At 39.4% G+C, this 24,912-nt stretch overlaps 1 protein-coding gene across 2 annotated transcripts in view; it reads right to left on the reverse strand.

Annotated features, from left to right (window-relative positions):
• Window positions 1-24,912, reverse strand: part of lrp6 (low density lipoprotein receptor-related protein 6) — a 156,243-nt gene that overhangs the window by 34,016 nt on the left and 97,315 nt on the right. For both annotated transcript variants that reach the window (XM_078219941.1, XM_078219942.1), the window contains exons 3-6: window positions 12,989-13,185; window positions 7,682-7,813; window positions 4,139-4,535; window positions 2,590-2,761 (exon numbers count right to left, since the gene is read on the reverse strand). In XM_078219941.1, coding sequence (XP_078076067.1) covers window positions 2,590-2,761; window positions 4,139-4,535; window positions 7,682-7,813; window positions 12,989-13,185 — 898 coding nt within the window. The remainder of the gene's footprint in view (window positions 1-2,589; window positions 2,762-4,138; window positions 4,536-7,681; window positions 7,814-12,988; window positions 13,186-24,912) is intronic.

Below are 24,912 nucleotides of genomic sequence, written 5' to 3' on the forward strand. Positions count from 1 at the left end.
CTTTTTTTAAAAAAAAGCAGTCTGAAAGAAGCTGGGCTAAACATAAAGGCCAGCTTGCAGTTGCTGTACCTTCAAGTGTCTGATGATTTTAGATCTGGCAAATAAAGACTTAACACAATCTGTCCGGGGATCTAATTCTACTATACATTATTTAGCACAAGAGGTGCTTTAAAACTTTTTTAAAATTGCCATTAGCAGCACAATATTTTAGCCTTCTAACAAGCTGTCTACAAAATGGTAAAATGCAAATTTGCTCCCAACTTCCACTGACTGAGCTGAAATTAAGTGTTAGAACACAGGAAGGAAGAAATGGAGGTGGGGAAACAGGACCAGGAGCCTAGATCTGGCCAGGATAAAAGCCTACCAATTTTTCTTGGGTACGAGATGAAATTTTGTCAAAAAGCGAGAACATTTTGTTTTGAAAGATATATTTGAAATGATGTTGGGGGCTGGGATGCATGGCAGGAAACTAATCTCAGGTCAACTATTGTTGCCACATCAATGGAGGGTAATATAACAATGTGGTGACTACAACATGTTAATAATACACTCAGAGGACAGAAGACAATTGAATTATCTACATGCAGTCTGTCTAAACCTCTGGTAGAGGAATATATTGCAACAAAGCTTTGAGAAAACAAAGAAGTGAGGTTTCAAGTTTCCATTATAGGTGCTTTAAATGTTTCTGCATTAGTGGCAGGAGTATGTTGCATGCAATTTATACACAACATTGTGGTCAAAAAGACAATATAAGCAGAGTAAAATGTGAAAATATAGGGAAAGCGAGCAAACAGGATCAAATCCTATTGCAAATTTTTAATCAGCATCTTACCAATGGACCAAACTTGAATGAGTTAAACTTTGTTGCAGTTCTGTATTAAAGACCACTCCCCTCCTTTCCACACATCGCAATAATCCTTCACCCACTTAAAGAAGGCTGGATATAATTGTTGAATTGTTAATCATAAAGTGTGATCTTTAAGCTGTGATTGTAGGCATATTTTTCTCATCAACTGAAGATATTCAGTTGAAACGCTTTTAACATTGGTGCTTTTCCAGGAAGATTTTGTTTCACCAAATGTAAGAAATCCGTCTAAACAAACTTACTTTGAACATAATTCCAACAGAAACTGCCAAGTTTTAAAAGCAAACAGTGCTGAGCTGCTTCTTTCTCCATCCCATCAGAGATGTAGTTAGTGTTTGTAAAAAACATGACTTTAACCATTCTGAATTCTGAGTCGCAATCAGTTGCCATTATTGTGTGCAAAATAATGTCTCTGGTCAGCGGTGGTCTGTCAAGTTAAAGTGATCACTTGAACACACTTGACATTTTTATTGCACCAGTGTGAGATAAAACAGCATTTTCTCATTACAATCGGCTTGTGAAAGCAGTGGTCTCTAACTATTTGGGCATGTACACCATTAACATGGAACAGCTCAGCTGCTAAAGGGAACAAGGAAGAAGCTATTTGACTATCTCTGATTTGATTTATTGTCACTTGTATTGGGATACAGTGAAAAGTATTGTTTCTTGCGCGCTATACAGACAAAATGTACTGTTCATATAGTACATAGGAGAGAAGTAAAGGAGAGGGTGCAGAATATAGTATTGCAGTCACAGATAGGGTGTAGCGAAAGATCATCTGATTATATGGTAGGTCCATTCAAAAGTCTGATGGCAGCAGAAAAGAAGCTGCTCTTCAGTCGGTCGGTATGTGTTATTAGACTTTTGCATCTTTTTCCCGATGGAAGAGAGTATGTCTGGGATGCATGGGATCCATGATTATGCTGGCTGCTTTTCTGAGGCAGCAGGAAGTGTAGATGGAGTCAATGGATGGGAGGTTGGTCTGCGTGGAGACAGGGCTGAATAATACTAGCGGGCTGAATGGGCTCCTTCTATATTGTAACCATTTTACTATTGAATGACATGGGCAATGGGCTATACAAAAGGCTATTTTTACTTGCTTTTAAATAAACTCACCTGTGGCATCTATAGATGTAATTTTTAGAAATTGTAGAGTGGAACTATTTGTGTTATTGAAACTTTAACATATCATTACTCATAAAAAGTGAGAATATGACCATAAATGCAAGCTTTCTGTAGTTGTTCCTAAGAGACAGATGCTCACTGCTACTGTAGAAGAGAAGGTTAAATTATTTAAATAGCTTTTAAAATTATGAGTTAATTATGAAGTTGGAAAATTTCAATTGTTAATTTAAATAAATTTTACTTCACACATAAAGTAAAATGTTTTTTGCTCATTATTATTTGGCATAACACCTATCCCAGTGAATAAATTTTATACAAGGTGCAGAAAGCATGGTGGATTGGGGTGTGAATGAAACTGAGCTTAAAAAAGAGATTCAAAACATAAGATGGCATTATCCTCAATATTTACTTATCCATAGTGGCTGGACTAGTTTCAAGAAAACAGAATTGAACATCTTGAAAACAATTTGATCTGATGTACACAAAAAAAAAATCTGGCCTTAAATACATCGAAATTCCTTAAACCATTTCAACTGAAATGTTTAACGAACATATACATCAATAGTGACTTAATATTTTAACTCAAGTTACATACAAACCTCTATCTTATCAGTTTTAGCATCTCCCCAGTACATCTTTCTTTCCTTGTAGTCCAGGGCTAAACCATTTGGCCAACCCAAAGAAGTGTTAACAAGGATAACTCTGTCTGATCCATCTAAAGTGGCACGTTCTATCTTTGGAATCTCACCCCAGTCCGTCCAGTACATGTACCTGATTGGAAGAAATAGAGATACAAATGTGGCATTGGCATTGTTACAGGATCCTTGCTACAAATTATATTCTGACTTCAAACACACCTACACAGTTACAACAACTAAGAGGAGGTTGTGGTTGAAAGCCCATGAAGTTAAAGTATAAAACTGCCTTTTCTCCAGACTGCTTGTGTTAAACTTGGGAGTTGTAATGCTACTATACATAGTAGAAGTTCACAGCAGAGTACCATTACGCTTTATGAAGTCTCATACAAAATAAAATAAAATTGTTTCTTTAACATTGGCATAATTTTAGAGTCATAGAGGTTTACAGCATGGAAACAGGCCCTTCGGCCCAACTTGTCCATGCCGCCCATTTTTTAAAAACCCCTAAGCTAATCCCAATTGCCTGCATCTGGCCCATATCCCTCTATACCCATCATTCCCATGTAACTATCTAAATGCTTTTTAAAAGATAAAATTGTACCCGCCTCTACTACTATCTCTGGCAGCTTGTTCCAGACACTCACCACTCTGTGTGAAAAAATTGCCCCTCTGGACACTCTTGTATCTCTCCCCTCTCACCTTAAACCTATAGCCTCAAGTTTTAGACTCCCATACCTTTGGGAAAAGATATTGACTATCTACCTTGTCTATGCCCCTCATTATTTTATAGACCTCAGCCTCCTACGCTCCAGAGAAAAAAGTCCCAGTCTATTCAGCCTCTCCTTATAACTCAATCCATCAAGTCCCGGTAGCATTCTAGTAAATCTTTTCTGCACTCTTTCTAGTTTAATAATATCCTTTCTATAATAGGGTGACCAGAATTGCACACAGTATTCCAAGTGTGGCCTTACCAATGTCTTGTACAACTTCACCAAGACGTCCCAACTCCTGTATTCAATATTCTGACCGATGAAACCAAGCATGCCAAATGCCTTCTTCACCACTCTGTCCACCTGTGACTCCACTTTCAAGGAGCTATGAACATGTACCCCTAGATCTCTTTGTTCTGTACCTCTCCCCAACGCCCTACCATTAACTGAGTAAGTCCTGCCCTGGTTCAATCTACCAAAATGCATTACCTCAGATTTGTCTAAATCAAACTCCATCTGCCATTCGTCAGCTCACTGGCCCAATTGATCAAGATCCCGCTGCAATTGGAGATAACCTTCCTCACTGTCCACCATGCCATCTGCAAACTTACTAACCATGCCCCCTATATTCTCATCCAAATCATTAATATAAATGACAAATAACAGGATACTTTCTCCCTCCATCAGGAAGAGCTTTTAAACTAAAGAGCACAAATTAATTTAATGCAGAGATGCAACAAGTGGACTTCAGCAAAAATATTTTTCTTAAAACATGCAAGGTATCTTAAACAAGTTCTTACCCAGACATTGGATCAAGCACAATTGCTCTTGGTTCATCCAGATCCTCAGAAATTAGGATCTTGCGCATTGTACCATTCAGCCTGGTCACTTCAATACGGTCAGTGCCAGTATCTGTCCAGTAAAGGTTCCTTGCAACCCAATCTACAGCAATGCCATCAGGATGGTTGATTTGGGAGGTCACAACAAACTGACTTCCTGAGCCATCCAAGTAAGCACGCCTTATTGCACGTACTTCATCATCAGTCCAGTATATATATCCTTCCACTGGATCATAATCTATTGCAATTGCATGGCGAATATCATCCAGCTGTAAGATGACGTCTGTAAAATCAGGAGTGTCCAGTGATATCCGCCTCAAGTCAGTTCTTCGAGCCAGCAGCAATAATTCAGAGGCACCTTTAAAATAAATTAATTTTGTTTTTAAAAGATACACAATAAGCTTACAACTGGCGTCATTCTGTTTGCAGCCTATTGACTGCCTTGCTAAATAACTGTTCAATACAAGGCCAACCCAAACCGAAATTTCACGGTATTTAGTCAGGGCAAGGCAAAAAGACACTTAGCAAATAGAAAGACAAGAAAGACACAACCAGACAGAAATAGACTTAAAAATGTGCTACAATATAATTATCTCTTTTCAAGCAGTTGATTTCACTTGGTAATAAAATCTTTTAGATATAAAGGGCTAAACTACTTCTGGTGAAGCAATTTGGTTTGTACAGCTGTGCGTGACCAATGGGGTACCACCATTCAGCTCCAGATATTTTACACTCAGGCTTGCAGCAGTTTTATTGCTGTGATTGATGGCAAAAAGCAGCTTTGTTGCTGGGAAGTGATGGACTAAAAAAGCCTGTTAGATGCATATAAGTCACGACTCTATGGACCATCAATGTGACACAAAATAACTTGGAGCCATCTAATTACGGTGGCCTAACAGCAATTGAAGGAGCAAGATAAAGTATTATTTTTCTCGTTCAACGCTGAGCAGTGCTATTGTATTTTGGTTTTCACCTTCAGCACGGTTGGGTATTTGGGCCATTTTAAAAAAAGAAATGGGTCTCTTTTGTAAAGGAAGTAATCAGTAAATTGAAAGTACCGAGTATGTAAAAACGTGGGAGTAAAATGTATACATACATGTCACAGATCACAGAACAATATTTTGCGATTTTTACTTCATAGGGAAGCATTGGAAGTTTTGCTTTTAAATAATCCTGTTGCAAATTTCCTGGGTTTGATGAAGCGTATACTCCTGATAATGTTATCTCTGCAATTTGAGTCTTTATGCTGATTAATGGGTTCTCCATTACAGACACAATTTGACATCATTACCACTATAATCCTTGTTCCTGGGAAAACGCCAATTGGTGGTGTCATTATTGCAAGCTGTGCAGATTGGATATGGGCTTTATTGAGGGATAATTCAGTGGCAGTATTTAGTGAAGAGTCCTACTGGCCTACAAAAGGACTGCAAGTGATGGGATAATGTTAACAATGTATACTGCAGTGATTCAATTAAAACTGTAAACAATTAAGTACTATCTTTATTTGTCCCTGAATTTCTATGGTTATCAAAATATGGAATACCCACACTAATCGCCTGGTACATATATAGTCAAACAGTACATTTGTATCCAGTGTTGAGATTTTTCAGATCAAGCTGGTTAGATGCAAGGCCCTTTTATCACTGTCCCAACCTCAATGTCAATAAGAAACATGGATGTCTCCCCTCGCACCATTTTAGAATACACTTTTGGTTATATCGGTGCAAAATGTTTTACAAAATAAAATGTACACTTCTAGGATAGTTACTCGTGACAGCTTTCCTTTTATTACCAAAATGGCCATTTGAAAAATTAGTTATCCTCACATGCTCATGCCCTAGCAACACAAACGTCAATCTCCCTCCAAGAAATATTTCTTTCTTGTTGTGGCAGTGTTTTTATTACACAAATTTCAGTGGGCATGAAATAAAACACCATTTTTGCATATCTACAAAACTTCTTCCACCACTGTAAGTTTCCATTTATCAGATTTCACTCCGTATGCAGTGTTTCGCAGTTGGAATGTAAATAGCATGGGATAGTCGTATCAATGGCTCATGTCAGTCTCTATTAGAGACATCTCAACCACGCAGCCAATGCTTGTACCATGCATGACCAAACATGCACTATCTCCTTTAATTTAAAAACTGAGGGAAAAAGAAACAGTGAAGGTACAGATGAATGAAGAATTGTTCTTGCATAAGTCACAGAGCCACAGAACAAAAGACACCTTTCTCCTGCAGTGGCTGGAATACATGCAGGAATGGCCTAGTTGTAAATCCTGACTATTCAAAACTACAAGTTTCCATAGTTGCTGTTATTTGCTTAGGGTCAGCTCATCTCACCTTCTAATGCAAAGATCATCAATCAATGCCAAGAGGTATCCCAAAACAAAAGTGACCATTTTGCACTCTCAAGTCAGTAAACCGCGACATTTGTGGGACACAACTGACTCAGCATTCAAATAACTCGATAAAAGATTATTACTTGTTGGAAAGGGTGGGGTGTGAGGTATTTTTAATCCAACTTTTCTTGAATATACTTTTTTTAAAAAAACTTTGTTCAGCATGTCTATTGGAGAAGATAAATTGTGTAATTGCTGACATGTCAGACTCTTCATGCAGTCAGCAGATTTAAGACCAGCAAGGACTTGTTGGATGTCATTGTTGGGCTTAAGCTTTAACAGTGCGATCTAGAACCAGGGAGGATGCAGATCAGATACTCCGTACTCCAGCACACCCAACTAAATCGACACAACTGGACAGTTCAAGAAACAGATTTTTTTTAAAGTCTGGAGAGCCAACATGTGGGAAGCCAATTTTTCACTGCAAATTGGGAGCATCTCCTTTCAGATAGGATATATCATGAATATTTTAGATTAAACTGTGATGCATTGGGAAACACTCCAGATCAAAAGTATTACTCTCCTTGTTCTCAAAGCTCCCACCAACACACATTTTTTCGTAGAATATTAATATCAAGAATATTTGATAAATTATTATAGAATTTGAAGTTTATTAAATATTACACAGTAGAAACCCATTGAAATAATTTTAATATTTTCATCATCATTATAGTCTAGCGATATTGTAAAAGGCTCTATAGAGTGTAACAGACAATATTTAGAATTCTCCAAATCACAATGAGGTATAGCATGGGATACACGGTGCCTCTGAGATAGGAACCCAACTTTCAGGAGTAAGACTAACTGCAAGTCCCTATTAACAAAGCATTCACTATACCCCATGTGAACCACATGAGACACACTTGTCTGCTATTGCCTGCATATTGATCAACCCCAAGGACAATAAAGCAAGTGACTGTAAATCAGAGATGGAACTTTGTATTTGCTATATTTATACGCTGAAAGGGTTTTAGTTTTCAGATTTAAATATTAGGAATTAAACACTGTGAAGGATCTGAAATGCTTTAGAGTGAGCAATAATTTCTGCCTTTCAATGGCATTACTTTCATTTCCTAAAATTAAGTTTTATAAATTACCATCTTTGCACTTTGTCCCATCTTCTAGCAGCTGGACACCAGTTGGGCAGGCACACTGGAAAAATGGTTTGATTGGAGACATCAGGCACAAGTGGGAACAACCACCATTATTGCTTCCACAGGGATTTGTAGCTGTTTGAATAACAACGTTGGTAAGTATTAATACAATACACTCCAAATTTTGGCCAACACAAGTTTTACGGCTTAAATATAAAGAATTATTATACATCAGGGGTTATATTTTGCAAGTTTTCACGCACTTGGTGCACTTTCAGAGAAATAAAAACCCAGGCGCCTGTCGAGAGTTTTAGAAAAAAACATATCAAATGCATTATTTTAAAGGGCGGCATGGTGGCATAGTGGTTAGCACTGCTGCCTCACAGCACCAGGGACCCAGGTTCGATTCTGGCCTTGGGTCACTGTCTGTGTGGAGTTTGCATGTTCTTCCCATGTCTGTGTGGGTTTCCTCTGAGTGCTCCGGTTTCCTCCCAAACCCCAAAGATGTATCAGTTAGGTTGATTGGCCATGATAAATTGCCCGTTAGTGTCAGGGGGACTAGGAGTGTAAATATGTGGGGTTACGGGGATAGGACCTGGGTGGGATTGACGTCGGTGCAGGCTTGATGGGCCAAATGGCCTCCATCTATACTGTAGATTCTATGATACTAACTGGTTTAAGCATGTAGACTGTGGTGTTATGCATATTGTGTTCTGTACAATATGTTACATAGAAAGAGTTACGGGTAAATGCAGTCATTTCCGATGCAAAACATTATGACAAGTAATATTAGCCCATCTGTTGTAATTACTATAATTATTTTCATCCAAATAAGAGCTGGAGGTAGGTAAAAAAAAGTCAAAACTAGTGCTTAAAGTACTGTGAAAATCAATATCTGCAAATATATTGAAACTAGACACCAAGTTCAAATAACCAAATTCACCTTTCACAGATCATCTTTTCCTCCATTCACCCACACACATTTTATTCTCCCTCCTTTTGGTTCATCCAAGAACCATCATGCAATGATGGGTTGTGTTGGATAGGAAATTAATTCCAGCTTTCTGACATTTACAACTCGCAAAATAATTCTTGATTAGTTCACCTTCCATTTTCCAATATTCTGGCCATAAGGTGAAAAGATCCAGCTATTTTCTGGTTTTCACCCTCATCAATGCTCACCTTGAGCAATGCAATGGACAGAAATCTGATACTTCTCCACTTCATGCTCCAAAGCTCAGGTATATCAGCTTTCTTTAGGCTCTAAAACACAAAAGATCTTTCCCTTTTTCCCTCCCAAGGCAATGTATCGTTTTTGTCTGTTTTTTCTGAGCACCATCAATGTAATTTTTAACAGGCTGCCAGGAAGCATGTGGAATGATACTGTGCCTTTAAGAAGTATATTTACATCATGTTTTCTGTAAGGGTATGCTTAGAATTCAAATCTGGTTTGCAAGGTGTCAATTTGTCAAATAAATATTTTAAATTGGTATGTGGAAGAATAGGATAAGTCTCTGGGGTGTTTGTTTAAGCACTGCTAATGCATTTGTGTTTACTTAGGTTTCCCCTGGGGTTTCAGGGTAGAGTTTTCATTAGATTGACTGACAAGGAGAGAGTAATGTGATTAATGGGAGAAGCTAAGCTTGCAGGGACGAAACACTGTTTCAGTTTAATTTTTAAAAAAAATACAAGCAGTTGACTGCCTGCACTGAAAAGTAATGTCTCTGTCTGTAAAGGCCTCTGAGAGCTCTAGGACTGTTAATCTGAGACAAGCAAATAAGTCTGTGGTTTGCTGACTAAATTTGAAGAGGGGATTTAAAGTTTCTCAGAATATTGCTTAAATTGGAACTCAGTGTTTAGCAGATGTTAAGCTAATTCAGTTAAACTGTGTTAAATAAAATTTGTTTTGATAAAAGCTTCTCAGTGTGTCCGTAGAATCACAACTGGAGTAAAACATAATATCCTCACATTAATGCCAAAATTGCAAATTGTTCAGGTCTAGTCTGAATTCATAATATACAATGGGGTTTTTGATCTGTACCCTAACACACGCAATAACATTCTAGGAAAGGAGACTTCAGTCTAATTTTCCCTTTCTCATAAAGGGGGTGGGGGGTGCGAGAGGAGAACCTGGCTTCTGCTCAACATCTTCCCAACTGTTGCGTCAAACGTATATGTTTGTCCCATTAGCAACAGTACAAGCTGACACTTCCAAAACCATCAAAATATTCTAAACAAACTTGTGTCTGCAATTTAGCAGAAGAGCGGTTTTCTTTTTTATTGCAACTTTCAAGTGATTGATTGGCACAATTTCCATTCTCCAGTGCTATTTGCTGCTAAAACAAAACAGATCAAGTTAGACTAGATCTTGGCTAACTGAGCCTTATAAAATCCAAAACACCTGTGAAAACTTTATGCACTCGAGATCAGCCACCACAAAAATGATAATGTACTGGAACAGTGTAACTAGAATAGCAACCTTATAAGTCACTATTTGGAGACTAATGGTCGGAATTACAATGTCATGATTTATGAAATAACATTTAAAAAAACAATTCGGTTTGAGGCCCTCTGTGTGTAGTTCTTATGAAACCATGTGGAAACTCCCAAGTGTATTTATCTACCAAAATGCAATCTATACGAAGAACAATCATTTTCTCCAGCATTATATTTAAGAATTGATTTGAAACATTAACTTAATCCATTAAGTATTGGACAAAGTCACATACATAAATGTTAAAACAGGAAATGGATGATATGCTGCAAGTTATTTTCAGTTCTGAAATATTAATTTCTTAACCCAAGCAGCAGCACGTGGATCCGAATTTTAGGATAATAACATGTCTCCTGATATTCAGGAACCGAGATACTTCAGTGACATTCAGTGAACATAGATTCACTGTTACTCAAACAGCTAAGGCTTATAATTACAATAACTTCGTCAAATCAATATTCAGCATTTCTATCAAAGGATTTTGGATGGCATCATTTTTTATTTCCTACAAAACTTTCCCCCATTTGAGGAATGGTAGTTACAAACATTAGTCTTACATCCAGAGTCTAAGGGCATGAGAAATAGAGGCGGGGGCAGACTATTTGGCTGTTCAAGCCTGCTGCACCATTCAAGTAAAATCAAGGCTGATCTGATAATGGCCTCAACTATACTTTCCTGTTTGCCCTCCCCGTCCCCCAGAACCTTAATTCCCTCGTAGATCAAAAATCTGTCTAACCAAATGGGTAGAGAACATTCACTTCACAGTTATAATACATTGACAAGACCGTAACATGGTTTTCCTACACAGAGCAATCCTGAAGAAACCAACATATTTTCATCAACAGAAAATGCTGGAAAACCTCACCAGGTTTGACTGTATCTGCGGTGAGAGAACACAGTTAACGTTTAGAGTCTGGATAACTACTTGACACGTTAGCTCTGTTCTCTCACCACAGATGCAGTCAGACCCACTGAGATTTTCCAGCATTTTCTGTTTTTGTTTTAGATCCCAGCACTTGCAGTGATTTGATTTTAAAAATGTATTTTCATATTCAGTTCAGATATAAACTATGATTAGAAGATTAGAAGATTAGAAACCCTACAGTGCAGAAGGAGGCCATTCGGCCCATCGAGTCTGCACCGACCACAATCCCACCCAGGCCCTCCCCCCACATATTTTACCCGCTAATCCCTCTAACCTATGCATCCCAGGACTCTAAGGGACAATTTTGAACCTGGCCAATCAACCTAACCCGCACATCTTTGGACTGTGGGAGGAAACCGGAGCACCCGGAGGAAACCCACGCAGACACGAGGAGAATGTGCAAACTCCACACAGACAGTGACCCGAGCCGGGAATCGAACCCGGGACCCTGGAGCTGTGAAGCAGCAGTGCTAACCACTGTGCTACCATGCCGCCTTCAATTCTTTCTAAAAGAATGCAAATAATGATTCTCGCACTAGGCAAATCCATCATGGATAAGATCAAGTGATAGTGGAGGGTGTTACAGTTTCAACAAAGCTACCTACCATGCCCTGGTAATAGATTTGGGCCACTCTTGACTCTCAGTTTTAAGTAAAGGAGCAAGGCAGGAGCCTTACAGATTTTACATGGGAGGCCTCTCATGTGCAGCAGCACAGGGTAGTGATATTCCAAGGGATCTCTTAAACTTGAATTGTGTATTTTGAGATTGTCAGGATAATTAACTAACTGCCTGTCTATTCCAATTACTAACCATTACTAAAATAAAGCCAGTATTTACAGCTTTCAAAATTTGGCCCTTTATACTTCATGGAGCAAACTGAATGGTGAAAGACTCTTTCTCTCTTTCTTGCGCACGCGCGCGCACACAATCTGTTTTAATTAAATGGTTAGATTTCCAAATTATCAACACAATATGAGAGATAATTAAGGGCTGCTGGCATCAAAATTAAACATTTTAATAAAAAATCTTATTTCAATGGCAACATGATTACAAAGCTTTTGCAATATATAGAGCACAAGCAAACATCAAATGCAATCAGCAAATTCTTTTTCTCAGATTATTCTATTCTCACCACATTTTAAAGGTTATGTGACACGTATGCATTAAGCCAGATACTCTATCTTCATGTTTCCTATACTACAACAATGACTATATTTCAAAACTACTTCAATGGCTGTAATGCAATTTATGCCATCCAGAGTTCATGAATGTGCTATACAAGGTGGCACGGTGGCGCAGTGGTTAGCACTGCTGTCTCACAGTGCCAGAGACCCGGGTTCAATTCCAGCCTCGGGTCACTGTCTGTGTGGAGTTTGCACCCTCCGGGTGCTCTGGTTTCCTCCCACAGTCCAAAGATGTACAGGTTAGGCTGATTGGCCATTCTAAATTGACGCTAATGTCAAGGGGGTTAGCAGGGTAAATGGGGGTTATGGGAATAGGGTCTGGGTGGGATTGTGGTCGTACAGACTCGATGGGCTGAATGGCCTCCTGTACTGCAGGGATTCTATAAATGTTTGTTTCTTGATCACTAAAACTCCTTCTCAATTATCTACAAGTCCACAAGGGCTGTTGGAGTCATTTAACAAGTTATAGGCACGACATAACTGCATATGCAATAAATGGAGAGACAGCCATCAGTATTGTACCACAAAATGCAGACCACATTATCTCAGGATGGAGCTGTACTCGCTTCATGGCCATAAAGTTTATTTGTTGAGTAAACGCAAGCTTCGATTAATTATAGGGTTTAATTGGAAAATACTCATTAAACGATGTGTAGTGTATCACATATTCAAATATATCAACTTAAGACAAAATACACAATCTTACCATTGGGTTGTCTCTGCTGGTTAAAGACATGAATGTCCATGGGGGAGAAAATGTTGCTGTGCACCTCCCGGCGATACTCTCCAGTGTATTTATTGCAAGCATGAATAGAATGAGTGTTCCAGTCTGTCCAATATAAGGTGTCTCCAAATAATGTCAAAGCGAACGGATGTGGAAGTGAGCCTTCAACCACCACTTGCCTGACAAAACAAGATTCAGGTTAAAAGAAAAATACAATACCTCATTTTTAACAAAAACTAAACTATACCGAGAACGTAAGAAGTATTTTCCAACCAATGCTGGCTGAAAACATAATTTGCATACCAGCATTTAAAAGTTTTGCACTACAATTAAATGTCGAGCAACTTCAAAGTACAGAGACAAATAATATACAAAAACAGCTTCTGTGCCACAAAATTAAAAGCTTTTTCACAGCCATGTGTCCTCATACATAGTAATACAAGATTGTGAGCTCTGATACCATGATCCAAAGGTGACAAACAGAAAGCCAGTAGATATTTTTTTCTTTCAGCTGGAATATGTCCTATAGTTCCATGAAGATTGAAAGAATTACCTTTTTTAGGCACAAATGTTGCAAATGACATCAATGTATTCACCATGTTGGTGCACTGATACATTGGTGCTTTTACAGTGACTGTAGCGCAGTAGTGAGTGATGTGCCACTCTGGATATCATAATATAGCTCCAAAAATATTTTGGAATAACAGTAACATCCCACTTTCTTTATAGCAGCATAACCTTTTCGATCATTGACTTTTTTGGTATAATTTCTAAACTAAAGGAAGTTTACAGTTGATTTTTATAATTTAACAGGTAATTCTGAACACAGACTCTTTCTGACAGCTTGTTCTGTTTTCTCTCAAAAACAATTATTCAGAGTATTGTGAATGGATTTGGACTTCATCGCTCTCACTGATGAGTTGGCACAGGATAATAGCAATGTTCTGTGTTGCTCCTGGTGTTGTATGTTGTGTCACTTGTTATGATATTGCTGAATTTGGACTGCTTGTTGATGACCGTTCTTGGTTTACCAGCTCTGGTGCAGGTTGAATATTGGTTCTGATCTGCTTACTGGTGTCTGTCTCCATTGCGTATGAACTTGAGTCTCAGTTTCAGCAACAATTTTTGCTGAGTTCCAGGCTTTCAGGATTGGATCCTGTACACGCACAGGCTGTCCTCTCAACTCGGGCAGGCCTTTGGCATGCTTGTTGAAGTGCTGAGTTCCCTCCAGCTGTGAATTAGTGTTGTCTTACTTCCCCTCTGGTACTTGGAGGATCTATTTTGCTTGGCAAGGTCATCAAGTCCTTTGTGCCATTAAGAAGCTCTGCAGAGAATTTCATGGCAGCCTTGAAAGGTGCAGCTTGTACTGACAATAAGACAAAGTTTGGAGCCTCCTTTGTATCTCAGCATGATGATGCAAAAGAACAGGGATGGCACTGTGGCAAGCACTGCTGCCTCACAGCGCCAGGGACCTAGGTTCAATTCCCGGCTTGGGTCATTGCCTGTGCGGAGTCTACACACTCTCTCTGTGTCTGTGTGGGTTTCCTCCGAGTGCTCCGGTTTCCTCCCACAGTCAGAAGGACGTGCTGGTTAGGTGCATTGGCCATGCTAAATTCTCCTTCAGTGTATTTGAACAGGTGCCGGAGTGTGGCAACTGGGGGATTTTCACAGTAACTTCATTACAGTGTGTTATAATTCAGGTCTGAAAGTCTAAAAAGTGTTTTATGAAGTTTCGCTGGATCATAAGTTTTGCTATTTGAATTTGGCTAAGCATGGGTAAGGATGAGATGTTTCACTTCAGGTATGATTCAACTGATCCACGAGGGAGCTTTTATCAAACAAAGTTTAGTACAGTTAACATATAGTAATAACTTTTACCAATTACAAAAAGAAAAAAAAACATGATATTGTATAACCCTTGACAAATGTGTGAAATGTTCCAACCAAACAATCTCCTTAAAACATATCCTTGGCACAGGTTTAGCACAGAAAATACAAATGCTCACATGATGCTGGAACTTAGTCCTTTGGTTGGATTCTGCAGCTCTCTTAATACACACACAGACAAGCTTAAAATCAGAACAGCTTCCCAAACCACCAGGGAGAGAGAGAGAGAGAGACACTAGTTACTAACTAGCAAACCACCAACAGCAGAATTTTCACTCCAGAAAGGTAAGAAGATATGCTGCAAGCTAGCCAGCAGAATTTACAATACAAGGGAGAAAGAGAACACTGCTTTTCAGTCTGATGTCCAAAAGCTTTCCAACTAAAACAGCAGCCAGCAGCCCAAAACGGAAAATGAAAGAACTCCTGTCACCTGACCTGTCAACCATCCTTCCCCGTAACAACAAAAAAAGTTGTAAAATCCCGGACACTGCATGAAGCCCAGAGTAAAAAATAAACAAAACCTCATTTAAACCATTTAAGCAGCAATAAGAGGACTGCTAAGCAGACAACTGGCAACTATGAAAAAAACAAAGCTGCTTATAACTGCAGAGAACATGATTTAAAAAATACATTTCTTAAAAGCACAGTAGCATCACAAGTGTTAATGTAAGCCTACCTGTGACACTAATAAATAAACTTAAAACTTAAAAACATGTCTTCTCTGCATTAATAGTGATGTAAGGCTCAAAATCTTCAAATCAACTAACTGTCTTGTCAAAACCCTCCAGATACATTTAGACCAGATATTTGTTGCTTCTAAGCAAAAGGTTCTTTTCCCAATGCGTGTACTACCTTCAACCCTCAGTGATGTCTCCTTCATTTCCTGGTTTATTCAGATAAGCTGAAATCCTTCGTAACAGTTCATCACCAGGATCCATCTGTTTCAGTAACATAGAATGTGTCGCTAATGTTCTTTTGCATTTTGCCCTCTTTTGGGTTTTTTCTAGCTGTCGGGTCTCAGTTCCCCAATGCCATTAGCATGAAGTTGCTTGGACTCAGAGCACCTCTATTTGGGTAATCATTTTCTTTCAAATTTTTCAGGAAAGATCCTGTGGTATAGTCCGCGTGGGATGATGTTATTACTCTATGCTCCAGTATCAAGTTTCAGCTTCAGATTTATGGTTGTGGGCTTATTTCTTGCTCTTTTCCTGATCTGAAGGTTGTGTGAATTTCTTACCTCTGGCAATTGTTGCACCTACACATCTCTTTACACTGAATGGTTGCTATGCCTTCAGTGCCCTCAAACGCACTGTCATCTTCCAAGTCATGAATGTTTTTATTTCCCTTTCCCCCGCCCCCTCCCCCCCACATACCAATTTAATTGGGATGATGAAGTGACATCATTTTTATTTCATACAATGCCTCAGTGCAATCATGCCAAAGAGAAAGAAAGGGGAATGTCAACTGAAGCCAAGTGATTTTCAGCAGCTTAGAATCATAAATTAACACGAGGCTCCTAGCCATCGCTTCAAAAACAGTTTTGAGAAATGCAGAACAATGGGTTCCAGAGAAGGGATCAAACAAAGTGGGGGTTTTTGGAAGCACAGCAGAGACACAGGAAAGCAGATTCTAGCATGGTTACACTAAGTTCCAAAGTTGGTCACATTATCAAGAAAAATGTCAAAGCATAATCATGACATCACAGGGCATATTTACACAATCTTCAGCAACCATTCACAGAGGTATCAGTGGAGATTAAGAATGGACCCCCTATACATCCTTTCAAATACAGGATAGGACCTCTTCTGTTGATGACTCAGTGGATAATGCATCATGTGGGTTCGATCACTTCTCTCAGTTGACACAGTCGCAGCAAAGATTGATTACCATGCCCCACCTTTCCCCAAAAAGTGGAGACATTGGGGGGGGTTTGGTTGTGGCACTGTGTGTGTCAACTGAGAGAAGAGATTGAACCCACATGAATGTTTGTCAGATCACTGGAACAAATCTCTGGTCTTAGAACAATGCCTTAGGATCTTTCACATCCACCTGAACTAACATCAGCTGAAAGACGACACCTCACCAATGTAGGACTCTTCCAGTGGTTCACTGATGCCAGCTCATTTATCTTCTCCAACTCAAGTGGGGCTTCAACCCTGAATCAAATCAGAGGCATGAGTGCATTGTACCCACTAGTCAAACAACTTCACAGTGCGTCTCACTGTTGGTTCACAAAGACCTAGCTCTGAACTTTTCTCAAAAGTTAACGCTAAGCAGACAAATCAAGACAAAATACAAAGCCACATTCCTACATAATGGAAGTTACACACCAATTTAATTGATTAATAATTTTGCATATTGAAATGTGGTCATAGAATCACAAAATTATTATAGCGCAGGAGTTGGCCATTTGGCCCATCATGTCTGCACTGGCTCTCCAAACGAGTATCATGACTTAGTGCTATTCCCCTGCCTTTTCCACATACCCCTCTGCACATTGATTATTTAAATAGAAACAATTATCGAATGCCCTCTTGAATGCTTTGATTGAACCTGCCTCCACCACACTTCCAGGCAATGCATTCCAGACCCAAACCACATTGAGAGAAAAAGTTTTTTCTCACATCACATTTGCTTCTTTTGCAAAACTTTTTAAATCTGTGCCCTCTCGTTCTTGATCCTTTTACAAGCAGAACAGTTTCTCCCTATCTACTCTGATTTTGAACATCTCTATCAAATCTCCTCTTAGCCGCCTTCTCTCCAAGGAGAACAGTCCTATCCTCTGCAATATATCCTCATAAATAAAGTTTCTCATCGCTAGAACCATTCTTGTAAACCTATTCTGTACTCTCTGCGACGCTTTCATATCCTTCCTATAGTGTGATGCCCAGAGCTTTACTTAATATTCCAGCTGAGGTCTAACTAGTGCCTTGTATAAGTTCGTCATTACTTCCTTGCTCTTGTTCCCTATTACCCTATTAATAAAACTCAGGATGCTATATGCTTTATTAAGACCATAAGACCATAAGACATAGGAGCGGAAGTAAGGCCATTCGGCCCATCGAGTCCACTCCACCATTCAATCATGGTTGATTTCAACTCCATTTACCCGCTCTCTCCCCATAGCCCTTAATTCCTCGAGAAATCAAGAATTTATCAATTTCTGTCTTGAAGACGCTCAACGTCTCGGCCTCCACAGCCCTCTGTGGCAATGAATTCCACAGACCCACCACTCTCTGGCTGAAGAAATTTCTCCTCATCTCTGTTCTAAAGTGACTCCCTTTTATTCTAAGGCTGTGCCCCCGCGTCCTAGTCTCCCCTGTTAATGGAAACAACTTCCCTACGTCCATCCTATCTAAGCCGTTCATTATCTTGTAAGTTTCTATCAGATCTCCCCTCAACCTCCTAAACTCCAATGAATATAATCCCACGATCCTCAGACGTTCATCGTATGTCAGGCCTACCATTCCTGGGATCATCCGTGTGAATCTCCGCTGGACCCGCTCCAGTGCCAGTATGTCCTTCCTGAGGTGTGGGGCCCAAAATTGCTCACAGTACTCCAAATGGGGCCTAACCAGTGCTTTATAAAGCCTCAGAAGTACATCCCTGCTTTTGTATTCCAAGCCTCTTGAGATAAATGACAACATTACATTTGCTTTCCTAATTACGGACTCAACCTGCAAGTTTACCTTTAGAGAATCCTGGACTAGGACTCCCAAGTCCCTTTGCACTTTAGCAAACTATTCTGTCCACCTGTCCTGCCACCTTCAATGATTTATACACATACATGGATGCAACCGTTACAAGTTAGAGCCATCAAGAGGAGGTAAAGGGAGAGAAAATTAGCAAAATATAAAGAAAAATTGAGAACTCAAAGCTCAATGCACATCTGGTTAGCTAATCAGACTAGCCAGCATCAGACCCTAGTCCATGAACAAGCATGTTATCATACATTTTATACTTAGCGAAACTTGTTTTGCCCAATTGTGTAGACATCATTGCTCGACTGTCAACCTTAACATTTCACATTTACACAACAAAAAGAACAAAACTGGAACAAAATTGTTCTGCAACTTTCAGATGATAGTTTGAATGGTATAAGCCACTGCCTTTACATAATAAATCATATTATCCCTTTCCTAATTGACTGTAATAGCTGCATGCAAAATAGTCTCAATATAAATTCCAGCTGCCTTTTAAAGTACTACTTTAAATGAGGTACAACCCATCCAATTACACAGGAAAACAGGATTAGCACCCCCTACTTTTCCAGTCCTGCACTTAACATATAATTGCCCACCTATTCTCATTCACCACAGCTAATGAAATCATGCTGTTCTATACAATTGTGCCTTCTTCTCATTTAAAATAATCCTCAAATATCCAATGTAATAAATGGCCAAATACAAAATATTAAAACAGGCTTAGCAACAAATTGTCTTTTTCAGCAGAGTGCAAAAATGCTCCAAAAAAATCCGCAAGGATGTTGAAAAGCAAGAGATAGATCAAGAAAAAATACTTTAAAATCCCACCTAGCTCAACAGTGCTCAACATTAAAATCAAAATGCTTACGTGCCAATATAATTTGCCATAATTTCACCAGAATAACCCCCCCTCTTTTTGTAAATCCCCAAAACAAAAGGATGGCCTTGGGCCACAGTTTAGTGGTGTACCAGCATTGTGTCATTACATGGCAGGACAAGATTTCATGTTTGCTATTAACAATACAGTGAGCTGAGGTCATGTACCAACTGACTCAAAATTAACTTCTTCCCTGCTGCCATCAGACTTTTGAATGGGCCTATCTTATATTAAGTTGATCTTTCTCTACACCTTAGTAATGACTGTAACACTACATTCTGGTCTCCTTTCTTTCTTCCCCATGTAGTCTGAACAGTATGCTATCTGTATTGCACACAAGAAACAATACTTTTCACCATATACCAATACATGTGACAATAATAAATCAAATGAGTCACTAAACTGAGCTAAATTACCAGTCAAGTGGATTAAGACAAGTTAAATACCGTTACATTAGGAATGTGTAAGGGAGAAACAAATTTCAATTTTAAAATAAAAAATAGGTATTTCCAGCTTGGATTAAGCATGACTAAACCAAGGGAACTTTCAAAGTTGTATGGTGGATATTTAAACAATAGAAAGCATGTCCCACTAAATACTGCTGGAAGTTACATGTGCGAATGAATTATATGACTTGTGGTACGTATGTTTTTAAATAAACAAATTGATATCCGACAAGATAAAACCATTAGTACATTTAACTTGATTTAATATAACTAAGGTCATACACCAATTTAGTCTTGGACCTGCAAATGCACAGCACATACTGTTTCCAGCTGATCCACTGTCAAGAAGAATGAAATTTGATGCTTCAAAATGTCCTTTATTTGGTTAGGTCACACCTCAACTACAAACATTTGGTCTGGGTAAGTTGCTTCATGATGTGGAGATGCCGGCGTTGGACTGGAGTAAACACAGTAAGAAGTCTTACAACACCAGGTTCAACAGGTTTATTTGGTAGCAAATGCCACTAGCTTTCGGAGCGCTGCCCCTTCGCCAGGTGGAGTGGGAGATGTGCTCACAAACAGGGCATACTGAGACACAAACTCAATTTACAGAATAATGATTGGAATGCTAATCAAGCTAATCAATGCTAATACAGACCTATAAGATAATGAAGGGGCTGGATAGGGTAGAGGTGGAGAGATTCTTTCCACTTAGAAAGGAAACTAGAACTAGAGGGCACCGCCTCAAAATAAAGGGGGGTCAGTTTAGGACAGAGTTGAGGAGGAACTTCTTCTCTCAGAGGGTGGTGAATCTCTGGAATTCTCTGCCCACTGAAGTAGTGGAGGCTACCTCGTTGAATATGTTTATTCACGGATAGATGGATTCCTGATCGGTAAGGGAATTAGGGGTTATAGGGATCAGGCGGGTAAGTGGAACTGATACACTTCAGATCAGCCATGATCTTATTGAATGGCGGGGCAGGCTCGAGGGGCTAGATGGCCTACTCCTGCTCCTATTTCTTATGTACAGCTAATCAAGTCTTAAAGGTACAGACAATGTGAATGGAGAGAGCATTAAGCACAGGTTAAAGAGATGTGTATTGTCTCCAGACAGGACAGGCAGTGAGATTTTGCAAGTCCAGGCAAGTTGTGGGGGTTACAGATAGTGTGACATGAACCCAAGATCCCGGTTGAGATCCCGCCCACAGTGTATTAGCCACATGACCATGAAGCGCTGGGCTTCATACCTGCAATTCTATATACATGGAATTAATAGAGGGAGGGCGGAAAGGCCAAAAACAAAGGTGCCTGTTACTCTCCTCCAGTCCGAGGAACTATATATGCAATGCAGTAAAAAAAGTGATGGCAGTCATGTCATAAGGCAGTGATGTTACATTATAAAAGACTAGATACTGAAGTACAGTCAAACTATTTTTTGTGCATTACCTCTACAGAAAATTAGTGAAGGCAAAATTATTTTTCCTAAATTTTATGGCACTGAAAACTAATCGATGGAGTTGAGCTGCAAGCATCCTGCCCATTTTGTTCCCAAATGCTGCTGTATTACTGTTCAGGAAATGGTGATGATATGCCCAAAATACCGTTAATGGTAGCAGAGGGTCTCACTGGGCCCCTTGCCACCCATCAAACCTCCATATCAACTTCAATGCTTATTAGGCCCGGATTTAGGCCAGGGGAAAATAAATCTCCTCTTCAGGGCTCTACAGCTTAACTTCAAAGGGCTAATAATTTCTTGTGCTGCAGCAGTAGCAACCCCACTGCTGGATTTTGTGTCCAACTAGAGCCCAATGGATCCAACTCCAGGAAACGGGTCAGGCTTCTGGCATTGCCTGGGCAGTGTGTCAAAGTCCCCACCCCATTGCAATACTTCTGCAAATGAGAACCCAGCCTATTATCAAACAAAATTAGAAGCACTGTGGCTTAGATTGATTAAGTAAAATTATGGTGAAATCGCTCAAAATAACAGGAGCGGGGTGGGGTTTACTCTTGAGACATCGTGCAATGGAGGGAATTAAAACAAATAACTGTGCCACATGGAATATGAAAATTTATATTTAAAATACAATTTACATCTGGACCTTAATTGTCAAATGTTTGTCATTATATAGAATGTGCATAGCACAAAAGCACAGAAACAGGCCATTCAGCCCAACTAGTCTGTGCTGCTGATATTCAGTAAGAAGTCTCACAACACCAGGTTAAAGTCCAACAGGTTTATTTGGTAGCACAAGCTTTCGGAGTGTCGCTCCTTCTTCAGATGAGTGAGGAGTTAACTCTTCACTCATCTGAAGGAGTTAACTCTTCACTCATCTGAAGAAGGAGCGACACTCCGAAAGCTTGTGATACCAAATAAACCTGTTGGACTTTAACCTGGTGTTGTGAGACTTCTTACTGTGCTTACCCCAGTCCAACGCCGGCATCTCCACATCCTGCTTATATTCCAGTCTCCTCAATTCTATCTGCCTCATCTCAGCATAACTTTCGCTCATGCACTTGTCTAGTTTCTTTTAGAAAATGACCAAGCCAGTTATCGCAAGCACTTCCCGTGGAAGAGTGTTCCACATTCCAACCGCTTAAAGAAATCTCTCCTTATTTCCCTTACTTAAACTTGGGTATATAAGAGCACAATTTTTGAAATCTGCAGATGACGCAAAAATGTGACTTGATTTGTTGTTGCATGTATACAGTGAAAAGTATTATTTCTTGCACGCTATACAGACAAAGCATACTATACATAGGGAAGGAAAGGAGAGAGTGCAGAATGTAGTATTACAGTCATAGCTAGGGTGTAGAGAAAGATCAACTTAATATAAGATAGGTCCATTCAGAAGTCTGAGAGCAGCAGGAAAGAAGCTGTTCTTGAGTCAGTTGGTATGTGATCCCAAGATTTTTAAATCTTTTTCCCAACAGAAAAAGATGGAAGAGAGTATGTCCGGGATGCGTGGAGTTCTTGATTATGCTGGCTGCTTTTCCATGGCAGTGGGAAATTTAGATGGAATGGAGGGCTGCTTTGCGCGATGGACTGGGCTACATTCCCAACCCTTTGTAGTTTATTGCGGCCTTGGTCAGAGCAAGAGCCATATCGAGCTGTGATATATTCAGAAAGGATGCTTTCTATGGTGCATCAGTAGAAGTTGGAGAGAGTTGAAGTGGACATGCCAAATTTCCTTAGACTACTGAGAAAGTAGAGGCATTGGTGGGCTTTATTAACTATAGCGTCTGCATGGGGGGACCAGGACAGGTTGTTGGTGATCTCCTCCGCCACCCCACCCAACTTCCAGTCCTTCTATGCTGCAGTGCGGTAGTCATTTTAGGATTATATTGCATTTATTAGAATTTCTATCCATCAAGATTTTATCTAATTAATAATTATATCTACCCTATGCTCCTCATTCATAATTTTAAGGCCCTCTATCAAATCTCTCTACTTTTTTTTTGCCCTAATGGCAAAAGCCCCAGCATGTACAATTTTTCCCAACAGCTGCAAACTCTCAATTCTTGTAAATCTTCATTGCACTTTTTCCAACGTTTCTTTGCCCTTTTTCTAGTTTTGTGTCTCAGGCTGCTATACAAGTTAAACATAACAATACTTACGAATTTTATACTCTTAGAAATAAATCACAGTGCACCATTAGCATTTTTAATGGCTTTGCTAACTTGCGACTTTAATGATTTGTTCACTTGTATCCATAGAGCTCATTGTTCTTCCATCTCATTGTTTTTTTTTGAAACTAGACTAGGTGGTGTTTCTATATTTCCTACCACAAATGCATCACCGCACAATTTATGTTGAATTTCAATTTCCCCATAACTGCCCTGTCTGCAAGTTTTCAAATGTTTTGCTGCTTTATGCTCCATTTTCCCGAGTGCTAGTTATGCCTCCAAGTAAATTTAGTTCCCCAAAATAAAACAGTGAAGAGGAAGAAACTCTGGCTATTTTGTGAAACAGTACAGATCATTCACATTTATATTCAATTTCAAAGCAACACTGCACAGGCACATTCAGACTGCGCAGAGTTTTGATGGATATTTTGCAGTGACGTTTGACAAAATAATTCTGAACAAAGTGAAAAAATTCAGTCAGACATACTCCCAAGATAACTCACAGCTCGGCTTATTAACACAGATGTTTCCTCAGGGAAAAGGTAGCAAATCTGCTTGTATCAACCCACATCCTGACTTATTAATAAGGGTTATCGCTTCAGGGAACAAACCAAAATATAATTGATAAGCTGCCTCACTAAACCACATCATCTGCTTCATGCAGTGGTCACAGGAGAGAAGTGTGAATTTGACTGGCATGGCCCTACCATGTCAGAGGATGAATGCATTTCAGTAAAATATTCTCTAGAAACTGGGAACCAGGGTACATATGCTGGTTTCTTTTAATTATGTTGGCTTAGACTAAAAAATGAAGCTAGAAAATTCTCCCATGTGGCACAAAGGGAAAGCTATAACACAAGGATGCAGAAGGGTCATTTTATCAACAACAATCTGGTGAAATAATTAAAACTGTGTGGATAATTGGGGGTGGGGAGGAGGACAACAAAAGAATTAAAAAATCTTTAATTCAACTGGAATGACAACTAAACTAATCTATGCAAAAATTATAGACAGTGCCTAAAATTTACATCACGTTCAAAACAGACAAGTTCCAACTCCTGTGGCAGCGAGGTTAGGGGAAAAAAGGGTGGTATTAGTCCTTCTGGAAACATGATTGTAGGAGGTACAGCCCCCATCACTTATACCGTCTACGCATATCAAGGGGTAACTGCCCATACCAGGCAAATCCGACAAAAGCACCGCTTATAATGGGCCTTGGTAATTTGATGTTCACAAGCTGCAGTCATTTTCAATGCTTTTGAACTGATTCGCTTTACTACAAAGAAATGTATTGAATTTCTCAGATAGGTTACAGTATGAAAACCCTGCTCAAAGAGGAGTAACCAGGAAAATCAGAATCCCCCCACC

The sequence above is a fragment of the Mustelus asterias genome, chromosome 9, assembly GCF_964213995.1.
Source record: "Mustelus asterias chromosome 9, sMusAst1.hap1.1, whole genome shotgun sequence".
Lineage (NCBI taxonomy): Eukaryota > Metazoa > Chordata > Chondrichthyes > Carcharhiniformes > Triakidae > Mustelus > Mustelus asterias.